This window comes from Macaca nemestrina, chromosome 20 (assembly GCF_043159975.1).
Source record: "Macaca nemestrina isolate mMacNem1 chromosome 20, mMacNem.hap1, whole genome shotgun sequence".
Taxonomy (NCBI): domain Eukaryota; kingdom Metazoa; phylum Chordata; class Mammalia; order Primates; family Cercopithecidae; genus Macaca; species Macaca nemestrina.
Window position 1 is genome coordinate 55,346,738 of NC_092144.1, and position 25,198 is coordinate 55,371,935.

The following is a 25,198-nucleotide window of genomic DNA, read 5'->3' on the forward strand; positions in this document are numbered from 1 at the left end:
AGGGAAGTTGCGCCCGATCTGCCTTGTTCCTTCCATCCCAAGAGACTTGGAAAGCTGTGGGTGTGTTCTGACCACATCTGTTTCTGTAACAGGATCTTCAGCTGGGGCAGGCAGCTGGGAAGGTCAGGATGAGGGGAAGGGAAGACAGGCCTGTGGCACCTGCCATCTGCACCCTTCACTAGAGTGGGCAGGCCCTGCCCACATCCCTGCCTGAGGCCTGGGGTCTAGAGGCCTGGCTCCTTGTTGGTTATGTAAGCCCAGCCCGCCCCCTGCAGCTGGCCGTCCTGCAGCACGTGGCCATGGCACCTGCCGGCTGGATGGTAGTGTCTCCCTGCCAGGAAGGGCAGAGAACAACTCCTCTCACCCAGGAAACTGCAGGACTCATGGCCCCTCAGCAGGCCTGAGGAGGGCATGGGGGTCTGAGAGGAAAGGACCAGCCATCCCAGCCTCTCCTGAGCAGGCTGACTTTCCAGGACGCATTGCGGGCTCCCTTCCTTCCGGCCCGTGGTTCTCTGGGGAGAAGGGAAGGGTGGACGTTGTCTTTGTTTCCCAGAGTGAGTCAGTGCATTCATTCATTCACAGACTCACAGCGACAGACACCACAGTGATGTCCCTAGACTCAGGGAGCCCTTGGTCTAGGACAGAAAACCAGCAAGTAGATCCGTAGAGATTGGGATGTGTCCAGTGAGGAGGCAGAGCGTTGCCTGGGTGTGTGTGGGGGAGGGGGGTGGGGGTGCTGCTACAGAAAGGGGTCAGGAGAGGCTACTCAGAGGTGACTTTTTTTTTTTTTTTTTTTTTTGAGGCGGGGTTTTGCTCTTTTTGCCCAGACGGGAGTGCAGTGGCGCGATCTCGGCTCACTGCAACCTCCATCTCCCAGCTCAAGCAATTCTCCTGTCTCAGCCTCCTGAGTACCTGGGATTACAGGCACGTGGCACCACATCTGGCTAATTTTTGTATTTTTAATAGAGATGGGGTTTCCCCATGTTGGTCAGGCTGTTTCTCGAACTCCTGACCTCAAGTGATGCACCCGCCTCAGCCTCTCAAAGTGCTGGGATTACAGGCGTGAGCCATCACGCCCGGCCAGGAGGTGACTTTTGAGTTGAGACCTGAATGGCAAGTCAGCTGCGGGTTAAGCTGCAGGAGGGAGGGAAGCGCTCAGAGGGAGGGAAGAACAGTTGCAGACAGGAGGCAGGAACAGGTCACAGGGCCTGCAGAGGGGCTGAGGAGGTGTGCACGAGCCGAGGGTGAGCCCAGGCGGAGGGCTGGCGTCAGGGGGCCTTGTCCAGGGCTGAGGAGTTGAGGTTTTACTCTCAGTGCAGGGACAGGCGGTGCCGAGTGAAAACCTGTGGCAGCCATTGGCCTGCTCCTTGGCACGGTCTCCTAAGCTGATTGTGCGCCTGCTTTGGGTCTGAATGGCAGGGAAGGCACAGGATGTGGGTTTTCCTTCCATGGTGGGAGGTGATCTCAGGGAGTCTCCCTGCAGGTCTCCACCAGGTCTCCTGTGTGCCTGCCATGGGCATGCAGTTCTGAAGGACTGACTGGTGGTGGGAAACCCAGCCTGGAGATTGTCCCAGCCATCCCGCCCGAGGCAGGGACAGGCCAGTGGGGCCACCTGAGCAAAGGCTTAGGGCAGCTGGTAGACCGGGCTGCAAGAGTGAGGCCGTGGAGTTAGTCCTAGAGCAGCACCTGGCAGGAGCCTGGCTTCGTAAGCCAGTGCTCGTCCTTGGCATTGTTGACTCAGTGGCTCAGCTGATGAGCCCAAAGCTGCTGGGGAAGGTGCCCTCCACAGCCTTACAGCTCCAGCCCCCGCGTGATCCGCGTTTCACAGGCCTCTGGGTTACTGAGAGGCTGGTGGGGGTGGAGGTGCCTGACGGTTGTTCACTGGGAAGAAGAACTCACCACCAGTGTCCCTTCGTTTTTCTCAAGGAGTCGCAGGCAGAGGTTTTTCCGAACAGGCTCAGCAGTCAGAAGTCCCTGCCTGGGCTTCCGACTGCCTACACAGGCAGCTGCAGCCCTCCCCTCAGGCTGGCCGGTGTCACTGCCCCATTCTATGTCCAGGCCTCCCGGCACCCAGCCGCTGTCCCCACGAGTGCCCGGAGGAACTCCCAGTTTAGCAGGGGAGAGGGTTCCCCAGTGCAGAGTGGGCGAGGAGCCCGGGACCTGTGACCTGTGTCACAGGGCATCTGAGGACGTTGCTCCTGGAAGGTAGGTGCGTGGCCACAGAGGTGACTTCGGGGTCTTATTTAGGAGGCTGACTCGGAAGGTCCTAGTGGCTCGGCAGTGCAAGAGGAGGATCCCCACGGTGTGTGGCCTGTGTGGTCACCCAGGGCTGTGGCCTCTCTGACTCTCCTCTTCTTTGTCTTGGGTTGGGGGTCCCGGCCGTGTCCCCTTCCCAGGGATGCACTAAGGTTTCGGTGAGCTCAGGCATGTCAAGGGGTTGCCTGAGGTAACTGCGTAGTAAATGACAGCTGTTGGTGGGCTCCCTGGCGAACGTTGGGACACCACAGTTACGGACTTGTGCCAGGAGCCCCAGCTTCCTGCCACCCCTCACCATGTGCCTCAGAGTTCTCCTTTGACAAGCCTCCATCTGGCTGTCCTGTCCCTCAGGGGTGGGCATGAGGCCCAAGTTCCTTCCTTCCTTTAGCCCACGTTCACTGAGCACCTGCTGGCCGGGCCCCAGGGAGCCACCCAGGTGGCTGCCCCACAGCCGGACTGGGCTTTATAACTGATGCTGTCATGAGAGACTGGCCTTGGTGCCAGACCTCCCTCCCGGCCCAGCTGCCGCCTCTGGGCTTCTTGTGGGCCACCACCTCTGAGCAGCTGCTGCCTTTTTTTTTTTTTTCTCATTTAACTTTTTGTTTTGTTTTTTGGGTTTTTGAGATGGAGTCTCATTCTGTCACCCAGGCTGGAGTGCAGTGGTGTGATCTCACTCACGGCAGCCTCCACCTCCTGGGTTCAAGTGATTGTCCCGCCCCAGCCTCCCGAGAAGCTGGGATTACAGGCACATGCCAGAATGCCTGTCTAATTTTTTTTTCTTTTTTTTTTTTTGAGACAGAGTCTTGCTCTCTGTCACCCAGGCTGGAGTGCAGTGGCGTGATCTCGGCTCACTGCAGCCTCTGCTTCCCAGGTTCAAGCGATTCTCCTGCCTCAGCCTCCTGAGTGGCTGGGATTACAGGCATGTGTCACCACACCTGGCTAATTTTTGTGTTTTGTAGAGATGGGGTTTTGCCCTGCTGGCCAGGCTGGTCTCCAACTCCTGACCTCAAGTGATCCGCCCACCTTGGCCTCCCAAAGTGCTGGGATCACAGGCATGAGCCACTGTGCCTGGCCCATTTAACTGTTTTTTGATGGACATTTTCAGACACAACAAAGTAGGAGTATAATGAGCCTGATGGACGACCCACTTTCCGGCTTCAGAATTGATGACTGTGTGGTCAGTCTGTTCCCATCTATCCCCATGCCACTCTCACCCGCATTATTTTGCAGCAGCTCTAACATAGCTATCATTTTACCTATACATTGCTTCTGAAACAGTGGGAACACTCCACCCCAAGCCAGCACTCTCTGTCCTCCACTGTCATCTGCCCAGGCCCAGGATCAGACCACTGGAAAAGTGGCCAGCTAGGCCTGGGCTCTCTGTGGCTCTGCACACATGAGAGGTAGCTGGGTGTGGTGCTCAGAGAAGAGCCAGCTCCACCCACCAGCCCCCGGCACAGCCTTTCTGTTTGAGGGAGGCTGCTGCCCCAGGAGGGGCTTTAGGGACTGCCAGTAAGCCCAGAGAAGGGACTGGGGTCCTGTTTGTTCCTGCTTCCTGGCTGCTTCACTGGCTGCTCCATCTCTGTGTTCATTAGCTTTTAAATGATGTGCACAGATTTTTTATTCCCCCCCCATTTCTTTTTTTTTATTTTTTTTATTTTTGAGACGGAGTCTCGCTCTGTTGCCCAGGCTGGAGTGCAGTGGCGCTATCTCGGCTCACTGCAAGCTCCGCCTCCCGGGTTTACGCCATTCTCCTGCCTCAGCCTCCCGAGTAGCTGGGACTACAGGCGCCCGCCACCTCGCCCGGCTAATTTTTTTTTTGTATTTTTAGTAGAGACGGGGTTTCATTGTGTTAGCCAGGATGGTCTCGATCTCCTGACCTCGTGATCCGCCCGTCTCGGCCTCCCAAAGTGCTGGGATTACAGGCTTGAGCCACCGCGCCCGGCCTACCCCCCCATTTCTTGTGTAAAGGGTAGCGTTCATGAGCGTACCGTTCTGCGCCTTCCTTTTTTGTTTGTGTCTTGAAAACTATTCCCTGTTGGCTGAGAGAGCGCACACTCATTCTCGGTGGCGGCAGGGCTCCACTGCCTGGATGAACTTTGGGGAACTGGCCGGCTCCTGATGGTGGATGTTGTGGTTGGTTCCAGTTCTGCATTCTCAAGCTGCTGCAGTGACTGTCCTTACATGTATGATTTTCCATCTTTGCAAGTATGTCTGTAGGATTAATCTCCAGGTGTGGAATTGCTAATCAAAAGGTATATGCATGGCATCTGTACTTTTTTTTTTTTTTTTTTTTGAGCTGGAGTCTTGCTCTGTTGCCCAGGCTGGACCTATCTCATTGCAACATCCTCCTCCCAGGTTCAAGCGATTCTCCTCCCAAGTAGCTGGGATTATAGGCAGGGATTACCTGGCTAATTTTTGTATTCTTAGTAGAGACAAGGTTTCACCATGTTCGCCAGGCTGGTCTCCAACTCCTGACCTCAGGTGATCTGCCTGCCTCAGCCTTGGCCTCTCAAAGTGTTGGGATTACAGGCATGACCCACCGCGCCCCACCCATTTGTACTTTTGACTGGTCTTGCCAAATTGCCTTGGAGAGGGAACAATGTCCTTGGTCAGGTCCTTTCTCCTCTCTGAGCCTCCTCTGGAAAGTTGGGGAGATAATTTCTATTTCTCAGGGCTGTTAGGAAGTGGAAATGAGATCAAGTTTGTCAGTCGCTTAGTTTTGGGAGTAGGCGCAAAGTTACGGCTGCAGTGGTAAAGCGCAGTAGAAGGGCCCTACGCGGTGTTTGTTCTCTTCCCGCATCCCTCTCTGCTGAGTGCCACCAGGGGTTATGGGGGTGGTGGAAGAGGGTAGAGATGATCACTGTTGGGAAATGCGGGACAGTGGCTGGAAGGAGGGGGTCAGAAGCACAGACCTGCATTCACACTCACACTCTGGGATGAGGGACTTTCCTTCTTACAGCGTCTGTCTCCCTGCCATGGGAGGCAGTGCGTGTGTCAGCCGCGGCTCTCAGCTGTAAGCCCAGAAACAGACCCTTGCAGGATTCATAGCAAGGGAATGTGTGGGGAGGATGTCACCAGGCAGGAGGACACCTGGGCCCTTGGATGGGCGGGAGTGAGGCCACTGGATTCCCTAGGTAGGGAGCTCACCAAATACAGGAAGAGCCTTCTCCACCCAGGAAATCTGACCAGTGCCACACAGTGAATATACAGCGTCCTCACGCAAGGACCCGAGAGGTGTGTAGGCAGCTGTGTGCAGTCTATACAGGGAGTCCAGAGGCTGGTGTGAGCCCTGCTCTTGAGGGGCCTCTGGATGCCTGCAATGGGGTGCCGGGGCCTCCACGGGCGTCATTCTGTGGTTGCTCCAGGATTGGACTTAGAGATCTGGGTTTGAGCACATCAGCCTGCCCTGGGGCCCCCTTCAGTAAAGATACTCCCCTGAGAAATGCCTGCCCTTGGGAAGCCCGCTGCATTGGACTTACATGAGTGATCAGACTGATTCTGGGTGGAGCAGCCTGGGGAAGGGCTTGGAGGCGGGAGTGAGGATGGTCTCCACGTGGGCAGCGTAGACGTGTGGTTTTGCAGGGACAGAGACTGTGCAGCAGCGTATCCGCAGAGGTAGCGAGGCCTTGAGGGCGTGGGGCTCCCACAGAAAGCTCTGTGGGTGCTTTTCTGCCTCCTCCTCCCTATTTCAGGCCCCAGGAGGCCTTGTGTGGTTCTGTCCCTCCCCTGCTCCCCAACTGAGGCTGTGGCATTGTGGGAGCGCAGGAAGCAACTGGACACCCAGTGAAGGTGTGTAGAAGGCATTTGCCCCAGGCTGGCTCTGGGCTGAGCACATCGGTTGATGACCTCGTCACATGCATCCCTTCACTTCCTGAGTGCGGGATACCCAACATCCTGCCATAGACAAGAAGGGACCTTCCCTGAGTTCACCCAGCTGGCCCTGTCTGAGTTGGGGACTCACACCTGCGCTGACTCCAGAGACCCACCCCAGCCCCACCTTCGTGTTGCTTCAGTCAACATATATTTATTGAGCACTTACTGTGTGCCCAGTGAAGACCTTTCTGGGGATATTTCAGTGAACAAAAGGGGTAAGAGTTCTCCCCTCATTATAGCATAAATGCACAGATTACTACGCTTCCTGCTAGGTCATAAGAAGTGCTACCTAGAGAAGGAAGCAGGGATTCACAGTGATAAAGGGGCTGACTTTTTGGAGGGTGACCAGGGAAGGCCTTTGAGGAGGTGACTTGAGAGTGTAGACCTGCAGGCAAGGAGGGAAGGAGCCATTGGGATGTGAGGAAGAGGGGTGGTCAGGGGCAGGGGGTAACAGGTGCAAAGGCCCTGGGGCACTGTGTTCAGATGGTTCTGCCACTGGCAAGGATCAGGACCTCAATGACTACAGCAGCCCCTCCCCAGCGCCCCCAAGTGAGGTCTGGCCATGCAGCTCTTCCATGTGTACGCTTTGCCTCCCGTGCTCCATAAGCAGGACCCCGACCCCTCCAGTCTCCTTGCTGACCCCTCTCGTCTCACACTCCAGGTCCTGATCTGTGCAACTCACTGCCAGATGCATCAGGCAGCCTCCTGCACCTGCACTTTCTTCACAAAGTTCTCTTTGCCAGGGACGCCTTTTGCATCTTTGCCATCTCTGAGACTTTTCCAGATGGAGGCAGCTGATCCCAGCCTGGCCATCCTCCCTGCTTCCGTGTCCCCTCCCTCCCTCCCTCCCTCCATCATAGCCTTGATGCTGTTCTGCCACTGCCCCTGGATTTGTCTCGCTGATTGTGCAGAAGGCTCTGGGACAGAGCTGGCTTGTGGGGGATTGGGCCACTGCCTATTGGAGGCATTTGGGGGGCTGTCCCAGGGGTGGGTGCACCCCAGGCTGGGCCAGGTGTCCATACCTCTCCCACCCAGCACTGGCACCTGTGAAGGGCCTCTGGCGGCTGGGTCTTCCTATAGGCACCAGGAAGAAACCTATGAGGGCATCTCTACTGAGGGTAGGACCTGCTCTCCACATCCTGGAAACCCAACAGAGAAAGACAGTCTCTGGCAGCCTCCTTGTCTTGAAGTTCTTGAGAAGGCTGCATTTCTAGTTCCCCACAACCTGTCTGTCCGGTTTGAAGCCAGGGGCCTGAGAGCTTCAGGGAGCTGATGCAGGACAGAGACAGCTCTGGTTCAAGCCTCCCTCTGTCCGCTCCCAGAGGTGTGACCTGAGAAGACCATCGCGTCTGTAGCGTGGTAGAGGCAGAGCTGCTCGCACCATTCTGTGCAGGGGTTGCTTTAGGGCATGTTTTAGAATTTTAGAGTGTATTTCACTACATGAGTAGCTTCTTGCAGCTTCGAGGCCCTGGCATCCCTCTCCCCTGCCTGCAGGCTTCCTTGTTCACTGGGCCAAGTCCCTGCAGTAATCTTCCTAAGCATGGAGCAGACCGGGCCCTTCCTGGCCAGAACATCCCCATCTACCTTCAGGGTCTGCTGCAGCGGCCAGATGTGAGCTTTTCCCCTGTCTGCTCACTCACCTTCTTTGTGCCTGGCCCCATGTGGGGCAATGTTGGGGAAACAGTGTGGACCACAGACTACCCCATACTGTCTTCCTAGGGCTCATAGTCCAGTGGGGGAGACACACAGGTCTCCAGATGGTGACAGCTCAGAGGGGATGGGGCTGAGGTGGGGAGGCCAGAGAGTGGGGCCTGTCCTACCGTGGGGGTCAGGGAGGGCTTCCTGGAGAAGGCACCCCTAAGCTGAGAATTGAAGTAGTAAGCAATGAGAGCATGTACCATGTAATATGTAAAGGGGAGGGAGAATGTGAGGTGCTGGGAAGCACTAGGCCCTCTGGGGAAGGGAAGAATTTGGGATGTGGCCAGAGCACAATGCCCCGTGAGTGGAGAGGTCCAGATTTTTCTATTTTTCTTTTCTTTTTTTTCCCCCAGTGATCCTAGAAATCCTCCCAAGAGAGGTCCAGATTTTTGACAAGGCTGAAAGGTGGCCCCTGAGACCTGACTGTACCTGTCTGCCTGGCCTTTGCTCAGTCTAGTGCGTGCACAGCCCCCTCCTCGCTCTCAGGCATCATCTGTGTGCTCCTTCCCCGCCAGACAAGAATCCCTGGAGGGCAGGGACCAGTTCAGAGCCATCCCTGTCTCCCCAGTGCCAGCACAGAGCTTGGCCTGAGTAGGTTTTGGGTGCTGGGCTTGGTGACTCACACCTGTAATCCCAACATTTTGGGAGGCTGGGGCAGGAGGATCACCTGAGCCCAGGAGTTCAAGACCAACCTGTACAACATAGTGAGACCCGGTCTCTACATAAAAAAAGGAAAACTAGCCAAGCATGGTAGGGTGTGCCTGTAGTCCCAGCTACTTTGGAGGTTGAAGTGGGAGGACCACTTGAGCCCAGGAGTGCAAGGCTGCAGTGAGCTATGATTGCGCCGCTGAACTCCCACCTGGGCGACAGATGGGGACCCCCAAAAATATAGGTTTTGGGAAATGTTTACCAGATGAGAGGCAAGACGGAATTCTCCTAAATTGGAAGCCTGGAATTCTCCTAAATTCGAAGCCTGACACAGAATGGTTGAAGCAAAAAGCAAAGATCTGTTGACTTATGGATCTGAAGGGTCCTGAATAGTGTGGCATCAGACACAATATCTCTTTATCAGACGATATCTCTTTAATCTCTGAGCTTGGCCAGGCACAGTGGCTCACGCCTGTAATCCCAGCACTTTGGGAGGCCGAGGCGGGTGGATGATAAGGTCAAGAGATGGAGACCATCCTGGCTAACATGGTGAAACCCCATCTCTACTAAAAATATAAAAATTAGCTGGGCGTGGTAGCACGCGCCTATAGTCCCAGCTACTCAGGAGGCTAAGGCAGGAGAATTGCTTGAACCCAGGAGGCAGAGGTTGCAGTGAGCCAAGATCGCACCACTGCACTCCAGCCTGGCAACAGAGCAAGACTCCATCTAAAAAAAATATCTGAGCTTGGCTTTCCTCTGAGCTGGCTTCATTCTCGGGAGGCTGTTCCCTCCTGACGGGTGCAGGAATGGCTGCCAGTAGCTCTAGAAATGGGATGCAGTCTTAACCACCCTAGCGGGAAGAGAGCTCCTCTCTCCTGAGAGTTCCATCTCAGGCCTTAGGACCGGCTGTGGCTGGCTCTGTAACCTTCCTGTCCCTGACCAATCACTGTAACAGAGGTTGGGGACAGGGCACCTATCCACTCGTATCCACTCGTAGGACCTTTGGGGAGGACAGCGGGAAGTCAAGGTAATGTGAAGAGGCCTGCCCAGAGTCCTGGGGTGAGAGAGATTGGGTGACCAAAGCTGGGAAGATAGGAAGAGAAGTGGGCCATTCTGGCCTCAGACCACTTCGTCCTTTCCCAGACCCCACGCCAAGGCAGAGCTCCCTGTAGGATGAGTTTCTCACTTGACCTGAAATCTTTCCCTGTGGGGCTGCCGCAAGTGTGCAGGCTTCAGGGCAGGTGGCCCACAACCCCCGCGCCCCAGCCTCCTGCCTGCGGGTGTGCAGCCCAACCACCCAGATAGGGGAGGATGGTGCTCAAGTCATGGGGGCTCAGACAAGCATGGAGAGTCCTGCAGAGAGGCCCAGCACCAGGTTCCCAGGCTGCTCCTGGAGATGCTGTCCCACATGGGCCGGTCACCCACCTGCCATGAGACTCCCAGCTGGGACCTTCCCTGCAGAGCCTGTGAGGTGGAACGATGGTGATGGTGCCCCCTTGTGGGGTAGGTGCATGTGGCAGGCACAGAGTGGTGGCAGCAACTGTAACACACGGTTCTGGGGGGGTCGGGGACAGGGGCCCTTCCTGTGCGCCCTGTGGTGCTGAGTGCCAGACTGGGTGAGCTCACCAAGCCCTCCTTGGGAAGGTGCTGTTGATGCAGCGGGGAGGCCCAGGGCGGTCACCGCTCTGTGCTGTTGGCGATGGAGCAGGGATCGGAACCTAGGCACCTGGCTTCAAGTCCCCCGCGCTGTGGCGGAATGGGGCTCTGCCATGTTGGTGGTTATTTATTGTTGTGAACAAGAGCTCAGACCTGGTTTCCAGGTGTGACTTTACTGCACCCTTGCCCTACCTCCGTGGCTTGAGAATTCTGGAAAATACCACAATAAGTGTTTCTTCTCTCTCGAAATTTTGTAAATAACATTTGCCTGCGTGCTGTCAGAAGAAAATAACATCTCTGTCTATTTCCACGTGTTGCGGTATTTCCTGGCTTGGGACCCCACCAGCTTCCCAGTCACCCAGGCTTGAAGCCAGGTTCTTCCTAGCTTCTCTCCCCACCCTGCCCATCCCTGTGCATGTAGCGGTGACCAAGTCCTATTGAGTATCTGATTATCTGCTGGAAGCCTCAGGAATGGCAGCCTTCTGAGTTAGCACAGGCACTAGGAGCACAGCCTGTGGCCAGGCTGCACAGGGGCTGGTGATGTTGGTTTCTCTCACCTTAACGTGTGAGTTGTGTAGTAATACGGTCCTATATCACTTAATGACGACACATTCCGAGAACTGCGTCATTAGGTGATTGCATGGTTGTGTGAACATCCTAGTGGACTTACACAAACCTAGGTGGCATAGGCCAGGCCCGGTGGCTCACGCCTGTAATCCCAGCACTTTGGGAGGCCGAGGCGGGCGGAATCACCTGAGGTCGGGAGTTCAAGACCAGCCTGACCAACATGATGAAACCCCATCTCTACTAAAAATACAAAGTTAGCCAGGTGTGGTGGTGGGCATCTGTAATCTCAGCTACTCGGGAGGCTGAGGCAGAAGGAGAATCATTTGAAACGGGGAGGCAGAGGGTTGCATTGAGCCAAAATCATGCTATTATACTCCAGCCTGGGCAAGAAGAGCGAAACTACGTCTCAAAAAACAAAAAAAAAACTTAGGTGGCATAGCCTACTGCACACCTGGGCTACCTGGAATAGCCTAGTGCTCCTGGGCTCCACACCTGCATAGCACGTGGCTGTGCTGAGTACCCTCGGCAACTGTAACACAGTGTAGGTATTTGTGTATATGAACATAGACAACGGACGGTAAACATATAGTGGGAAATCTTATGGGACCACCGCCTGCATACGCAGTCCATCATTGACTGAAATGGCTTTATGCGGCTTATGACTAGACGTGTATGTGCCTCAGTATTCAAAAGATGTGAAAAGGTGGACAGAGATTCAACGTAAAGAAATGATAGGCCGGGGCCGGGCGCGGTGGCTCAAGCCTGTAATCCCAGCACTTTGGGAGGCCGAGACGGGCGGATCACGAGGTCAGGAGATCGAGACCATCCTGGCTAACACAATGAAACCCCGTCTCCACTAAAACTACAAAAAAATTAGCCGGGTGTGGTGGCGGCGCCTGTAGTCCCAGCTACTAGGGAGGCTGAGGCAGGAGAATCCCTTGAACCCGGGAGGCGGAGGTTGCAGTGAGCCAAGATCGTGCCACTACCCTCCAGTCTGGGCAACAGAGCAAGACTCCATCTCAAAAAAAAAAAAAAAAAAGATAAATGTTTGAGGTGATATGATAATTACCCTGACTCAATCCTTGTATGCATTTATCAAAATATCACATATACCCCATAAATATGTATAATAATTATGTATCAATAAAATTAAACATTTTTAAAAAGGTATATAGAGAGAAGTAAGTTTCTCTCCCTGTCCTCCTTCAGCTTTGCCTTCCTAAAAGCATCCACCTAGTTTATTGTATGTCCTTCCAGAAGGATCTCTGATGGAGCTTAGCTAACAGTCCACAGCAGCCACAGCCTAGGCCAGCGGACAGAGTTTGTAAATAAAGTTTTATTTGCACATGTCCAGGCTCATTTGTTTATATACTGTCTGTTACTCTTTTCATGCTACAAGGCAGAGTTGATAGTTGCTGCAGAGCCTAGTCTGATCATTTAAGCAAGATAGTGTGATGCCTGCAGCTGTGTTTAAAGTCAAGGCAAGGTGGTAGAGGCAGCGGCAGCAGAAGGCCCAGAGGCAGCAAGAAGACAGGGTTGAGTCAGTGTGTTTGCGAGAGTTGGAATTGAAGCCTCTTAAAATGGCAGATGATTTGGACTTCGAGACAAGAGAGGCAGGGGCCTCGGCCTCCTTCCCAATGCGGTGCTCAGCATTATGTAACAATGGCTTCGTGGTGCTCAAAGGCTGGCCTTACTTGTAAGATGGTCGAGATGTCTACTTGTAAGACTGGCAAGCACAGCCATGCCAAGGTCCAGCTGGTTGTCACTGACATCTTTACTAGGAAGAAATATAAAGATAATTGCCTATCAACTTATAATGTGGATGTCCCCAACATCAAAAGGAATGACTTCCAGCTGATTGGCATCCAGGGTGGGTACCCCTCACTGCTCCAGGACATCAGGGAGGTGCAAGAGGACCTTCTTCTGCCTGAGGAGACCTTGGCAAGGAGATCGAGCAAAAGTACAACTGTGGAGAAGGGCCCCTGATCACCGTGCTGTCTGCCATGACATAGGAGGCAGCTGTTGCAGTCAAGGCCATGGCAAAAGAACTGGCTCCCAGGGTGACTGGCGGCGGTGGCAGCAGTGATCCTCCGAGCCTGCAGAGGCCCCTCCCCTGGCCTTCCCTAGGCTGGACTCCTCCTACACAATATGTTTGATGTTTTAGTTTGGTTTTTCCCACCCCCTCAATCTGTCGGGGAGCCCCTGCCCTTCGTCTAGCTCCTTTGGCCAGGTGCTAGCAAAGCCATGGCCTTGGTGAAGCTGCCATCCTTTTCCCTGCTTGCACTACAGCCCTGGTCAGGGGAGAAGGTGGGTGATGCTTGTGGTCTATTTATTTATTTTGAGACAGAGTCTCACTCTGTTGCCTAAGCTAGAGTGCAGTGACACCATCTCAGCTTACTGCAACCTCCACCTCCGGGTTCAAGCGATTCTCCTGCCTCAGCCTCCGGAGTAGCTAGGATTACAGGCACGCGCCAACATGCCAGGCTAATTTTTGTATTTTTAGTAGAGACAGGGTTTCACCATGTTGGCCAGGCTGGTCTTGAACTCCTAACCTCAGGTGATCCGCCCGCCTCGGCCTCCCAAAGTACTGAGATTACAGGTGTGAGCCACTGCACCCAGCCTTACTTATTTTTTTAAATTCAACCTGGAATCAGAAAGTGGTGGATTCTGGCACATGGTCCTTGTGCCCTCCCCACTCATCCCTGGTCTGGTCCCCTATTCGCCATGGCCCTTTACCCTAAGCACCATCCCCACAGACTGGAGCCAGCCCCCTGCCCTACCTAAGATGGGGAGGGAAGAGGAAGAGAGGGGAGGGGTCCTGCCCCCATGGGCTTTACCCTTCCCTGCAGTCTCTCTCCCCAACACATTTGTTAAGATCAAACCTGAATAAAACTACAAGTTTAATATGGAGAAAAACAATAATAAAGTTGAGGCAGACCTGGGCCTTTTAGTCTGTACTCCTGCCTCTGTGAGCCTTGACTCTGAAAAGGGGATAGTAAAAGGATGTCTCTTGGGGTCGCTCGGGGGCTTCTGTGGGGTCCGGGCAGCACAGGACCTAACCAGCAGGGTGTCAGTGCCTGGGCTGCGGGCATTGACTCGCGTGTGTCCCACAACCCCTCTTGGAACTGGAGCACTAGCAGGGGCTCAGCCGCCAAAATCCAGGGACAGGTGAGGCTGTCACCATCCAAGATGGAAGAGCACTTACAGGAAATCTGGTGTGTCATTCCTGGTTGCCCACGTGCACGACCAGGCCCCTCCCCGTGAGTACTGCAGGGTACCCTACTCCTGCAGAAAACAAGCCTCCCATGAGCCCGAATCCATCCTGTCGCTGCTCTGACCCCCGCCCCCAGTGGCTCCGGTCTCCCGCAGAATGAGTGAAGTCCTCACCAGGGTCTACTGGGTCGCCATCCCGTGTCATCCCCAGTGCTCCCCTCCCAGTGTGCATTGGTGCCGGGCCTGCTCCCACTGCCACACTTAAGCCTGCCCCAGTGGTTGCTGCCTGCTGCGGGGTTTGCACAGGGACTCCTGAATGAAGACCCAGACCTGAGCCCGGTTGAGCCTCTGGGAACGCTCCTTTCAAGGCCAGCTCACCCTTGGCTCCTTTCTGTTCATTCCAAAATAGCAAAGTAACACCTGCATTGCAAAGCATGGTTATTCTGAGGCTGGTTGCCATCACAGTCATATGGGGGCCTGTTAAAATCTGGGCCCCTGGGCCCTAGCTAGGACCTCCTGACTCTGGTGCTCTGTGAACCCAGCTCACAGACATCCCAATTTCATGTGGTGGACACCGGGACATGGGAAGGTTGTCTCCAGCCAGAGGTCAGCATGGTCGTTAGGGAGCAGCCCTAAATACTCCTCCTTCAGGCTTGTCTGGACGTCCTCCCTCCCCATCCCTCCTCTGAGAGCTGACGCCCTCCCACCGTGTCCCCGGCCCCGCACAGCGTTGCTTCCTGGTGTTTTGACTCCCACTTGGATGACTGTGTCTGTTTCCCCCGCCCTGCTCCAGGCTGGCACGGATGGTGTGAGTCATCACCGCCCCCTGATGCCCAACCTGTCCTTGCATCTCGTGGGTACCATTGTACCTGTGTGCAAATGCCAGACATCTCTCTGCCTGTCACCTGATGCCTGGCATCAGGTTTCTCCCTGTCCCTTTGTGAGGGCCACAGCCGGCGGAGAGGGAGATAAGCTCTGTTTGACCTTCACCCTCTCCCTGGGGAGCTGGCTACCACCTGCTGGGCGAGCAGCAGAGCCCCATCCCTGCGGCAGCAAGGCCCTGCCCACCAGCTGCTGCACACCAGTGTCTCTCCTTGGAGCTCATGCCTTTCACCATCCCACCCAGGGCTCCCCACACCCCGCCTCCACTCCGGCCCTTCCTCCTCCTCAGGCCAGACAAGGGAGCCGAGAGTTAAGCTGTGCTCTGGTTTCAGAGCAAGACAGTCCTGGGGTGTGTTCCAGTCCTGCCACTTCCAGGCTCCATGACTTGGGCAGGTGTCTTTTCTTCTCCCAGATTGCTTCCCTGATAAGATGGAGGTCTAGTTATGCCAGCATCATAGGGGTGCTGCTCTGGCCAAGTGAAATTGTGCGTGGGAAGTACTTGGGAGCTAGGTGAGGCAGCTCAGGCCTGTAATTCCAGCACTTTGGGAGGCTGAGGTGGAAGGATTGCTGGATGCTGGGAGTTCAAGACCAGCCTGGGCAATATAGCAAGACCTTGACTGTTTAAAAAGAAAAAGAGGCCAGGCACGGTGGCTCACACCTATAATCCCAGCACTATGGGAGGCTGAGACCATCCAGGCTAACACGGTGGTCAGGAGATCAAGACCATCCTGGCTAACACGGTGAAACCCCGTCTCTACTAAAAGTACAAAAAGATTAGCCGGGCGTGGTGGCGGGCGCCTGTAGTCCCAGCTACTTGGGAGGCTGAGGCAGGAGAATGGCGTGAACCCATCGTTGTCACTGCACTCCAGCCTGGGCAACAGAGTGAGACTCCGTCTCAAAAAAAAAAAAAAAAAAAAAAAAAGAAAGAAAGAGAGTGCTTAGCACTATGCATTACACAGAGTAAGTTTCTGATACCGGGAAGCGGCTGCCACCATCACCACCACCATCATCTTTTTCCCCATTTGTGTCTCCTGCTGACTAAGCCAGCACTGTGACACTGGTGCCACTACTTCATGATGCGCTCACGGGCTCACGGCCCTTGTTGCCTGCGACCCCACAGGTATCCCTTTCAGGGAGGGAAAGAAAGAGGTTTTTGTGATCGTTTATCATAGCCTTGGCAGGCCAGGGATGGAACTCAGGTCTTCTTATTCCAAGCCATTACCTCTGCAGATCCATCCCCAACACACGCTTGCTTTGTAGAAAATACACACACATGACCGGGCGCGGTGGCTCACACCTGTCATCCCAGCACTTTGGGAGGCCGAGGTGGGCAGATCACGAGGTCAGGAGATCAAGAACATCTTGGCTAACACAGTGAAACCCCGTCTCTACTAAAAATACAAAAAAAAATTAGCCGGGTGTGGCGGCGGGCGCCTGCAGTCCCAGCTACTTGGGAGGCTGAGGCAGGAGAATGGCGTAAACCCGGGAGGCGAAGCTTGCAGTGAGCCGAGATCACGCCACTGCACTCCAGCCTGGGCGACAGAGCAAGACTCTGTCTCAGAAAAAAAAAAAAGAGAATACACACACACCCAAACACATGTGTTCTGAACATACCTCTCCTCCTCTCTGACATCCACTTGAATTCTGGTCCCTGCTTAACAGGCCTTCAGAGCCTCGGACTTGAGCAAATGCATCTGAGCCCTGACCTTGAGACCCACACTCATATACATGCCCACCCCACATACACGTGTGCACGTGGTGGATTTACTGCATGCTGGAGAAACAACAGGAATGTAAAAGCTAAAGAGCACTTACATGTTTTTTCTTTTTTTTTCTTTTTTTTTTTTTTTAAGAGACAGAGTCTCCCTGTATTGCCCAGGCTGGAGTACAATGACACAATCGCAACTCACTGCAGCCTCAAACTCCCAGGCTCAAGCTATCCTCCCACCTCAGCCTCCCAAGTCACTGCGACCACAGGCACAGGCTAATTTTTGTATTTTTTGTTTGTTTTGTAGAGACAGAGTCTCACTTTGTTGCTCAGGCTGGTCTCAAACTCCTGGTTTCAAGTGATCCTCTCGCCTCAGCCTCCCGAGTAGCTGGGGTTATAGGCATGCGCCACAACACCCAGTTAATTTTTGTATTTTTAGTAGAGACGGGGTTTCACCATGTTGGCCAGGCTCGTCTTGACCTCCTGGCCTCAGATGATCTGCCCTCCTCGGCCTCCCAGAGTGCTGGGATTACAGGCGTGAGCCACCGCGCCCGGCCCAGAACTCATGTTCTTAACCATATTGCAAGACACTATCTCAGGTGGGACCTATGAGATGCTGTGAAGCCTGCCTAAGGTCACTGAGTGTGTGAGAGAGACAGCAAAGATCCCAGCCCCATCCCTGAGGGCCACAGCTGTGCCCTAACCATTGCGCAGCCCTTCCCTTTGGAACCTGGCTCTGAGTTCCAGCCCGGGCCTTTGCAAGAACTGCAGTCCTGCCATGGCTGTTTGGCCCTGCCCGTGGAATGGGGGTCCTGTGGCTGTGCTCCCCTGGATCCTGGGGACGCACCCCTTTATGAGACTTCAGTCACTTTGCCTGGAGACCGTGACTGACAAAGATCACCTGCTTCCTGCCGCCTTAATTGAGACAGTGGGCATCGCATGACCTTTTCCATGCCCATCATGGGGTCATGTGGGCTGTGACATGGCGTAGTCTGGTGGGTCCAAGCTGGCCCTGTGGTCAGACCTGGTGGGCCTATCACCTCCCCGCTTGAGTCCACATTGAGTGCAGATACTGACGAACTGGGTGTGAAATGCCCCGGATAGCACGTCTCATGTGGTTAGTGCTCAGTACGCCAGAGTCAGTTATTTTGACCCACACCTGCTCATGAAGTGTCACGCTGCCGCTTTCTTTTCAGCCACCTCCTCACACCATTTTAAATGGAAAGTTGTGTGTAGGGCTCGTCCTGGGCCAGCCAGCCGCTCTCCATGCAGCCTTGGACAAGTCATCACACTCTGCCCATGCCGCAGTTTTCTCCTCTCTCGTTTTTTTTTTTTTTCCTGAAATTATTTGGTAGAGACTGGCTTTGTTGGCAAGGCCGGCCAGTCTCAAACTCTTGGCCTCAAGCAATCCTCCTCTCTGGGCCTCACATCGTGCTGGGATTGCAGGCGTGAGCCACATGCCCTGTCTCCTCTCTAAAGTGGGAGAGCACTAATACTCCCGTCATGGCGCTGATCAGGGAATTGAAGCTGTGTTTATTGGCATTGGAAGTGCTGGGGATGGGCCTGGCGGGTGTGAGTACCGTGTCGGTGTGACATTCTGATCTGCCCATGCTGCTCTTTCTTTTTTCTTATTAATAGATTGGTTTCTTTTTTATTTGGATATATTTAGCCTTATTTCTAAGCAATGGTATTTGTAAAATCTTAGTTTTGGTGTGTTCATTCCTTTTTTTTTTTTAGACAGAGTCACTCTGTCGCCCAGGCTGGAGTACAGCGGCACGATCTTGGCTCACCGCATCCTTCACCTCCCAGGCTCAAGCGGTTCTACTTGACAGTGCCTCAGCCTCCTGAGTAGGTGGAACTACAGGAGCTCGCCACCACGTCCGGCTAATTTTTGTATTTTTAGTAGAAGTGCATTTCTACTGCACTTCTGTAAGCACTTGGGCGGATGTGACCTCCTCAGGCTCTGGCTCTGGTGGTGACTCCTGCAAGGCCGGGCCTGGTTCCAGACCCTGTAGGTGCCCAGCTGAAGGTGTGGTCTGATTGCTGTGTGGGGAGTGAAGGTTGCCAGCCTAGAAACTGGGCCTCAGGCTCACCCAGAGGCTCTTGGTACAAAGAACAGGCGCCATCTTGGCCAGCTGCAGTGGCTCACACCTGTAATCCCAGCACTTTGGGAGACTGAAGCGGGTGGATTACGAGGTCAGGAGTTCAAGACCAGCCTGACCAACATGAGGAAACCCCATCTCTACTAAAATTACAAAAATTAGCCGGGTGTGGTGGCACGTGCCTGTAATCCCAGCTACTCGGGAGGCTAAGGCAGGAGAATCGCTTGAACTAGGGAGGCAGAGGTTGCAGTGGCTTGAGATCGTGCCACCGCACTCCAGCCTGGGTGACAGCAAAACAGTCTCAAAAAAAAACGAAGAGGTGCCACCTCAAGCACTTTATGTGCATGAGACCGGCTGCCATTGTGTCAGGGGTTATGGTGGTATCTAGCCTGATGCCACAGCCAGCTCTGGGCCAGCCTCCTCGCCCCAGCAGTGCCCACCCCCAGCCTGATCCTGGACGCTGGCAATGCTGTGACATGAGCCGCTACTAAGCATTTGCAGTGCTAGGCTGGTCCGGACTTTTTCCACAAATGATTTAGTTCTGTTAGTCCACCCCCGCTGTAAAACAGCTACTCTTCCCTTCCCCATTTAAAGCTTGAGGAAGCTGAAATGTGGAGAGTTGAGAGAGTGTATCCAGAGCTCCCGAGCCAGGGGCTAGGACTTTAACCCTGGCTTCAGCCGCCACACAGGACAGCTTAGGGTGGGCCTGGCATGACTCCTGGCTTCACAGAGTCGATGCGCTCGCTCCTGGATGAAGCGCCTGGCAGAGTCCGTGGGCAGCAGTGCTGTGTATGTCATGTGAATTCTTCTTATGCTTCTGATGGTTCCTCCAATTTGCATTTCCTTTTTCTTTTTTTTTTTTTTTGAGACGGAGTTTGGCTCTTGTCACCCAGGCTAGAGTGCAATGGCGTGATCTTGGCTCACAGCAACCTCCATCTCCCAGGTTCAAGCGATTCTTCTGCCTCAGCCACCCGAGTAACTGAGACTACAGGAGCGTGCTACCACACCCAGCTAATGTTTGTATTTTTAGTAGAGGCCAGGTTTCGCCGTGTTTCCCAGCTGGTCTTGAAATCCTGACCTTAAGTGATCCGTCCACCTCAGCCTTCCAAAGTGCTGGGATTACAGACGTGAGCCACCATGCCCGGCCCAGGATGATGATTTTTAAGGCGGAACATTAAATAGGATTGCAAAGGATGCCAGGCTGAATGCTTTTCCTCGCTGACACGTGAAGTGAGAGGATGTAGCAGCAGCTGTCATAAGGCTTTCAGTCTCAGAGTAGTGATGGGCATTCAGAATCTACTGTAACTTGATGCAATGGGAAAGGATCTGTTGTTTCTTTTCATGGCAGCCTCAAGGTCTGCTAAACACTGTTTCTTTTCTCTGTCTCTTTTTTGGCCTCTGTTAATAAGAAGGAAATGCTAAATTTCAGTTCCATTCATGAAAATAAAGAGATAATAAGTTTCTCCCCTCAAGTTCATGACCCCGACTGGTTAAGACCGGGGCATGCATGGGCTTGTCCATGACTTGGGGTAGCTGCTGGAGTCCTGGGGGCTGCCTTCCCAGGCAGGGCCAGCTCCGGTCCCCACTAGAGCTCCAGGGTCAGCAAGCACATGGGCCTTTGTCAGACAGCTCCTTCTCTGTCTGCAGGAGGGACACCTGCCGTCTGCTGACCACCTGCAGCTCCTCCCAGGCCTCCACCCGCAAGGAGGAGGAAGTGCCCAGGCAGGAACCGGGCCTGACCTCTGGGGAGGCCGGAACTGACCTCTGTCGGCTTCTTTCCTCTAACACCGCAGTTCAGCAACCCATCGCCACCCAGCATAGTGGCCAGAGAGGAGTCCCGGGGTCTGATGTTAGACTCTGCCCGGGAACAGCCACCTGGTCCCAGGGTGACACCATACTTTACCTGGACCTCAGTTTCTTCCCCTAGAAAATGGGGCAGTGCTTGATGAGACCAGGGGTACAGAGCCCCTGGCCTCGCAGGGTGGCAGGAGGAGGAGTCCACACGGAGATATTACTGGACTGGAAGCTCTCGGGGACTCCCACTGCCTCCAGCAGCAGGGGAATGGCAGCAGGGCGGGAGGGGGCCCCAAGAAGCTGCCAGCAAGCCCTCTTCCTGGCCCCCTTCCCTTCCCGTCCTGTCGTCTCCATTCCCAGGATCTGCTGGCCCAAAGAAGGGCTTTCTAATGGTTCAGGCCTGACCTCTCCCTCTTCTGCTCCTAGCCTTTCCTTCCTGCTCCCCTGGTCACCCTGGGGTAAAATCCAAGCTCTAATAGCCAGAAACTGGAAACAGTACAAATTCTTGTCAGCTGGTGAATGGGCAAATAAAACGCAGCACATCCTATAATTACTCTTCAGCAGTATAAAGGGACTGAAACTGGGGCTCATTATGCTCAGTAAGGGAAGCCAACCGCAGAAGGCCACACAGCTTCAATTCCATTTTAATCAAATGTCCAGAAAAGGCAAGTCTGTGCAGATGGAAAGCCCAGTCCTCGCTTCCGCGTGGTGGCGGCTGTGGGCCTCTCAGGGACGGGGGCTGCAGCTGTTGGGTTTGGGCTACGTCCCTTCATTCATGCTGGGAGCCACTGCCTGTTAGCCTGGGAACACCCGGGACCAGGCCTGTCCCTTCCACCTGCTTCTGTGTCCTGGGTCAGGGAGCCGGGCCCTGAATAGCTGTACGGGTCTGTGTAGCTATTGAGAGTATTTTGGGAGTGGGGATTCTGAGAGGCACGTGGCATTGTAGTTGAGAGCTGAGTTCAAAGCCCGGCTCCCATGTATACCAGCTGTGTGATCTTGGGCAAGGCTGTTTCTCTGAGCTTGGTTTCCTTATAGGGTTAAAGTGAGGATTCGTTCTTTCACCCAAATAAAGCACAAAAAAAACCCCAAAAACCAAGGACCAAGTACAGTGGCTCATACCTGTAATCCCAGCACTCTGGGAGGCTGAGGCAGAAGGATTGCTGGAGCCCAGGAGTTTGAGACCAGCCTGGGCAACATAGTGAGACCCCATCCCCACCAGAAATAAAAATGACCTGGGCGTGACAGTGCACGCCTTTGGTCTCTGCTAGTCAGGAGGATGCTTGAGCCTGGGAGGTCAAGGCTGCAGTGAGCCGTGTTTTCACCGCTTTACTCCAGCCTGAGCGACAGTGTGAGACCCCATCTCAAAAACAAACAAAACACCGAGACAGTGTTGGAGACGTGGTGGTGACCAAGACGGCCCCGGTCCTGTCCTCCTGGGCTCCCAGTCTAGTAGGGGAGGTGGCTGATGTGTAGAAAGATTGTGTGCTCTTCCTTGTGTATTTCTGTGAAGGTGCTTAGAGCCAAGGTGAGGCGTGGAGGGCGGTGCTGACTTGGGGTGGGGGTGCCCAAGGGCACCTTACCCCGGGCAGTGGCCAGCCGGGGGCCTGAAAGGGAGTACAGAGCTCAGGCAGCCTGTTGTTGGGGGAGGGCTGAAGAGGGCAGTAGGGGCAGAGGCCTTGGGGCAGGAGTGGGTGGAGCCCCATGAGGGACTCGGGGTGTGGACAGTCACAGGCCTGGGTCCCCTGTCCCTGCAGCCCAGAACGTGACCGTGGATGAGGTCATCGGCGCCTACAAGCAGGCCTGCCAGAAGCTGAGCTGCAGGCAGATCCCCAAGCTCCTCAGACAGCTGCAGGTACAGGAGGGGCGGGGTGGGTGCATCCAGTGTGGGTGTCGGGGGGCCCTAGGGTGGAGCCACCCCAGCAGGAGAGGGCCTCCCACTCCCCAGCCCCAGGCGATCATGAATACATCTTTGAAAGCCTGCTGCTCAGCTAGAGAACTAATCAGTTTCTTCATAAATATGAAGAGCACAGAATTCTATAAAGTAAGACATTCAGGTATCCGTCAGCCCCAAAAGAAACGCTGTTCCCTGGGGAAGAGACATATATACGATTCTTGTAAGTCTGAATTACAAAATTTCTTTCTTTCTTTTTTTTTGAGACAGAGTCTTGCTTTTGTTGTCCAGGCTGGATGCAGTGGCACGATCTCGGCTCACTGCAACCTCTGCCTCCTGGGCTCAAGCGATTCTCCTGCCTCAGCCTCCCAAGTAGCTGGGATTACAGGTGCACGCCACCACGCCCAGCTAATTTTTTTTGTATTTTTAGTACAGGTGGGGTTTCGCCATGTTGGCCAGGCTGGTCTCGAACTCCTGACCTCAGGTGATCTGCCCACCTCGGCCTCCTAAAATGCTGGGGTTACAGGCATGAGCCACCACGCCCAGCATATTCATAAAAGTCAGAATTACAGAAATAACATATATCCTCAGGTTAAAAAAAAAATTAAAATACTACAGATCTGAAAAACCAAATCCACCTCTTATCTCCTGCCCCAAGGCCCCCTCCTCGGGAACCCCCGTTGTTGGCCACTCGGCATTTCCTGACCTTTTCTGTGCGTTGGTAAGGTGGCTATTGAGAGCTACCTGCTGGTTTTCCATTTCCACAGAGGTGGCTCTCCCACCGTGCCACTCCCCCAGCCCCCTCCCTCGGCGCCTCTCCTGTGGGCCCCAGCTTGACGCCTAGTCAGTGAAGCACCGCTGGTCCCAAGGGTTCCAGGGTTGCCTGTCCTCGGGCTGTTGACCCTCAGCTGTGCTGGAAGCAACCACGCTCCTTGTCCATCACTGTTCACTGGGGTTAGGGTAGGTTCTCTGGAACATTCCAGAAGAGGGGCTTGCCAGGTCTCAAGAAGGGTGGCTGCTCTGTGTGGCAGCTGAGAGGGTGGGTCCTTGGAGCCCGACGGCCTAGTTCAGACCAGCCGTGCAGCATCCACCCTACAGGTGATGTGTGTAAGCCCAGAGGGCGGGAGCTGGTGTCTGCAGGGCGGTGGGCTCTAACTGGGTGCTGGGCCCCAGGCTCTGCCTTCACCAAGAGGCCTCCTGAGCCCAGCCCTGCCAGCTTCCCAGGCTCATTTCCTGCCTCACAGCCTTTGCACAGACTCCCTCTGTCGGGACATCCCCCAGAGATGCTGGGCCTACTCCCTCGCTTGGTCCCACTGGGGCAGAGGCGCTTTGCCGACGCCTGCCTGGCTGCAGGGCTGGCTGGTCCTCAGTCGTGTGGGTGCAGAGTTCTCTCGCTATCTAAGGCCCTGTACCCCAGGTTCCAGCTGGTGGGTGGCATCTGAGCCTCTGTTCAGTGCCTTTGCAGAAACCCCACCCCGGAACCCTGCCTGACCTCTGGCATAGCAGCCATTTGGGGCCTCAACTGCCTCCCTGTTCAAGTGTCGTTCTGCCTTAACCCCCATCCACTCTGCTTTCTCAGGAATTCACAGACCTCGGGCACCGCCTCGACTGTCTGGACCTGAAAGGTGTGTGTCTGGCCAGGGACTGGGAGCCCTTGGGTCATGGGCAGGTCGGGGGCTCCCTAGAGGTGAGTCTGAGGACCTGCCTGGGGTCAGCAGCTTCTGGAGCTGAGTTGAGCCAGGGCAGGGGCTGGGCCTGGTGTGGGGTGGGAGGGTGGGGGCAGAGGGCCCTTCCAGCCTCCCCTGGCCATGCTCCCGCCATGCGGAGGTGCGCTGTCTCAGACATGCGCACGGCTGCTGACTCCCCCCAGGTGAGAAGCTTGACTACAAGACCTGCGAGGCCCTGGAAGAGGTCTTCAAGAGGCTGCAGTTCAAGGTCGTGGACCTGGAGCAGACAAACCTGGATGAAGATGTGAGCAGCCCTGCCACCGCCCACTCGGCTCCCTGAGCTCCCGGGCCCCTTCGAGGTTTGGGTGGGGAGAGGACACTGCAGGAGGAGGGGGTCCCCTAGACAAAGGCTGAGGGGTGGTGCAAGGGCGGGACCTCTGGCAGGGCAAGAGAGAGACATCCAGTATGACCAGAGTGGATGTGGAGGGTGCGTTGGGGCCCCTATGGCCCACCCTCATAAGCAAGGAGAGCCTTGGGGCGCTGAGCTGAGGGGCAGGCGTGTGGCCCCCAGGAGCCCTTTCAGGAACCACGCTGGCGGGTCCAGCTCCTATGGGATGGGCTTGGAAAGCATTCTGAGAGCAGCCTCCCATCAAGGGCCAAGGGCCCTCCCCTCCCCAGCCTTGGAAGTCCCCAGGCACCCCTGATGTCCGGATCCTGAGGCCCAGGCTCAGGAACACCAAGGCCTGTCCTGGTCACTCAGCACATCAGTCAAGGACTCTGGAGGGCAAGTGACAAAAAACAGACTGGCTACAGCAGAGAAGGAAAGGGTTTGTCCCCGTGGCCCACGGGGCCCTGTCTATGCTTGTCCTCCTCTCCCGTGAGGCTCTCTCCAGACCCTGGACCCCTCATCTCTCAGTGGGCCCAGTGTCAGGGCCCACGCCTCTCCCCCAGGGCAGCCAGAGCTGAGCCCCCGAATCTCTACCTGCAGGGTGCCTCGGCCCTCTTCGACATGATCGAGTACTACGAGTCGGCCACCCACCTCAACATCTCCTTCAACAAGCACATAGGCACCCGGGGCTGGCAGGCGGCCGCCCACATGATGCGCAAGGTGGGCGCCTCTCGGCTTCCAGGAAGAGGCAGCTCAGGCTCCTGGCACAGGGAGGCACTGTCTCAGGGCATGGCCCGTAGGCTCTGACTGCATGAGCTCTTTAGTGTGGGCTGTTGTGGGGATGCTGGGCCT

General features: G+C 55.1%; 1 protein-coding gene and 1 pseudogene across 1 annotated transcript in view; both read left to right on the top strand.

Moving 5' to 3' along the window:
- LOC105478533 (protein phosphatase 1 regulatory subunit 37) overlaps window positions 1–25,198 on the top strand; it is a 53,932-nt gene that overhangs the window by 23,385 nt on the left and 5,349 nt on the right. Inside the window, exons 2-5 of the mRNA XM_011735928.3 lie at window positions 22,155–22,252; window positions 23,871–23,916; window positions 24,162–24,262; window positions 24,947–25,066. Of these exons, the coding sequence (XP_011734230.1) occupies window positions 22,155–22,252; window positions 23,871–23,916; window positions 24,162–24,262; window positions 24,947–25,066 (365 nt within the window). The remainder of the gene's footprint in view (window positions 1–22,154; window positions 22,253–23,870; window positions 23,917–24,161; window positions 24,263–24,946; window positions 25,067–25,198) is intronic.
- Window positions 757–22,142, top strand: LOC139360332 (eukaryotic translation initiation factor 5A-1-like; annotated as a pseudogene).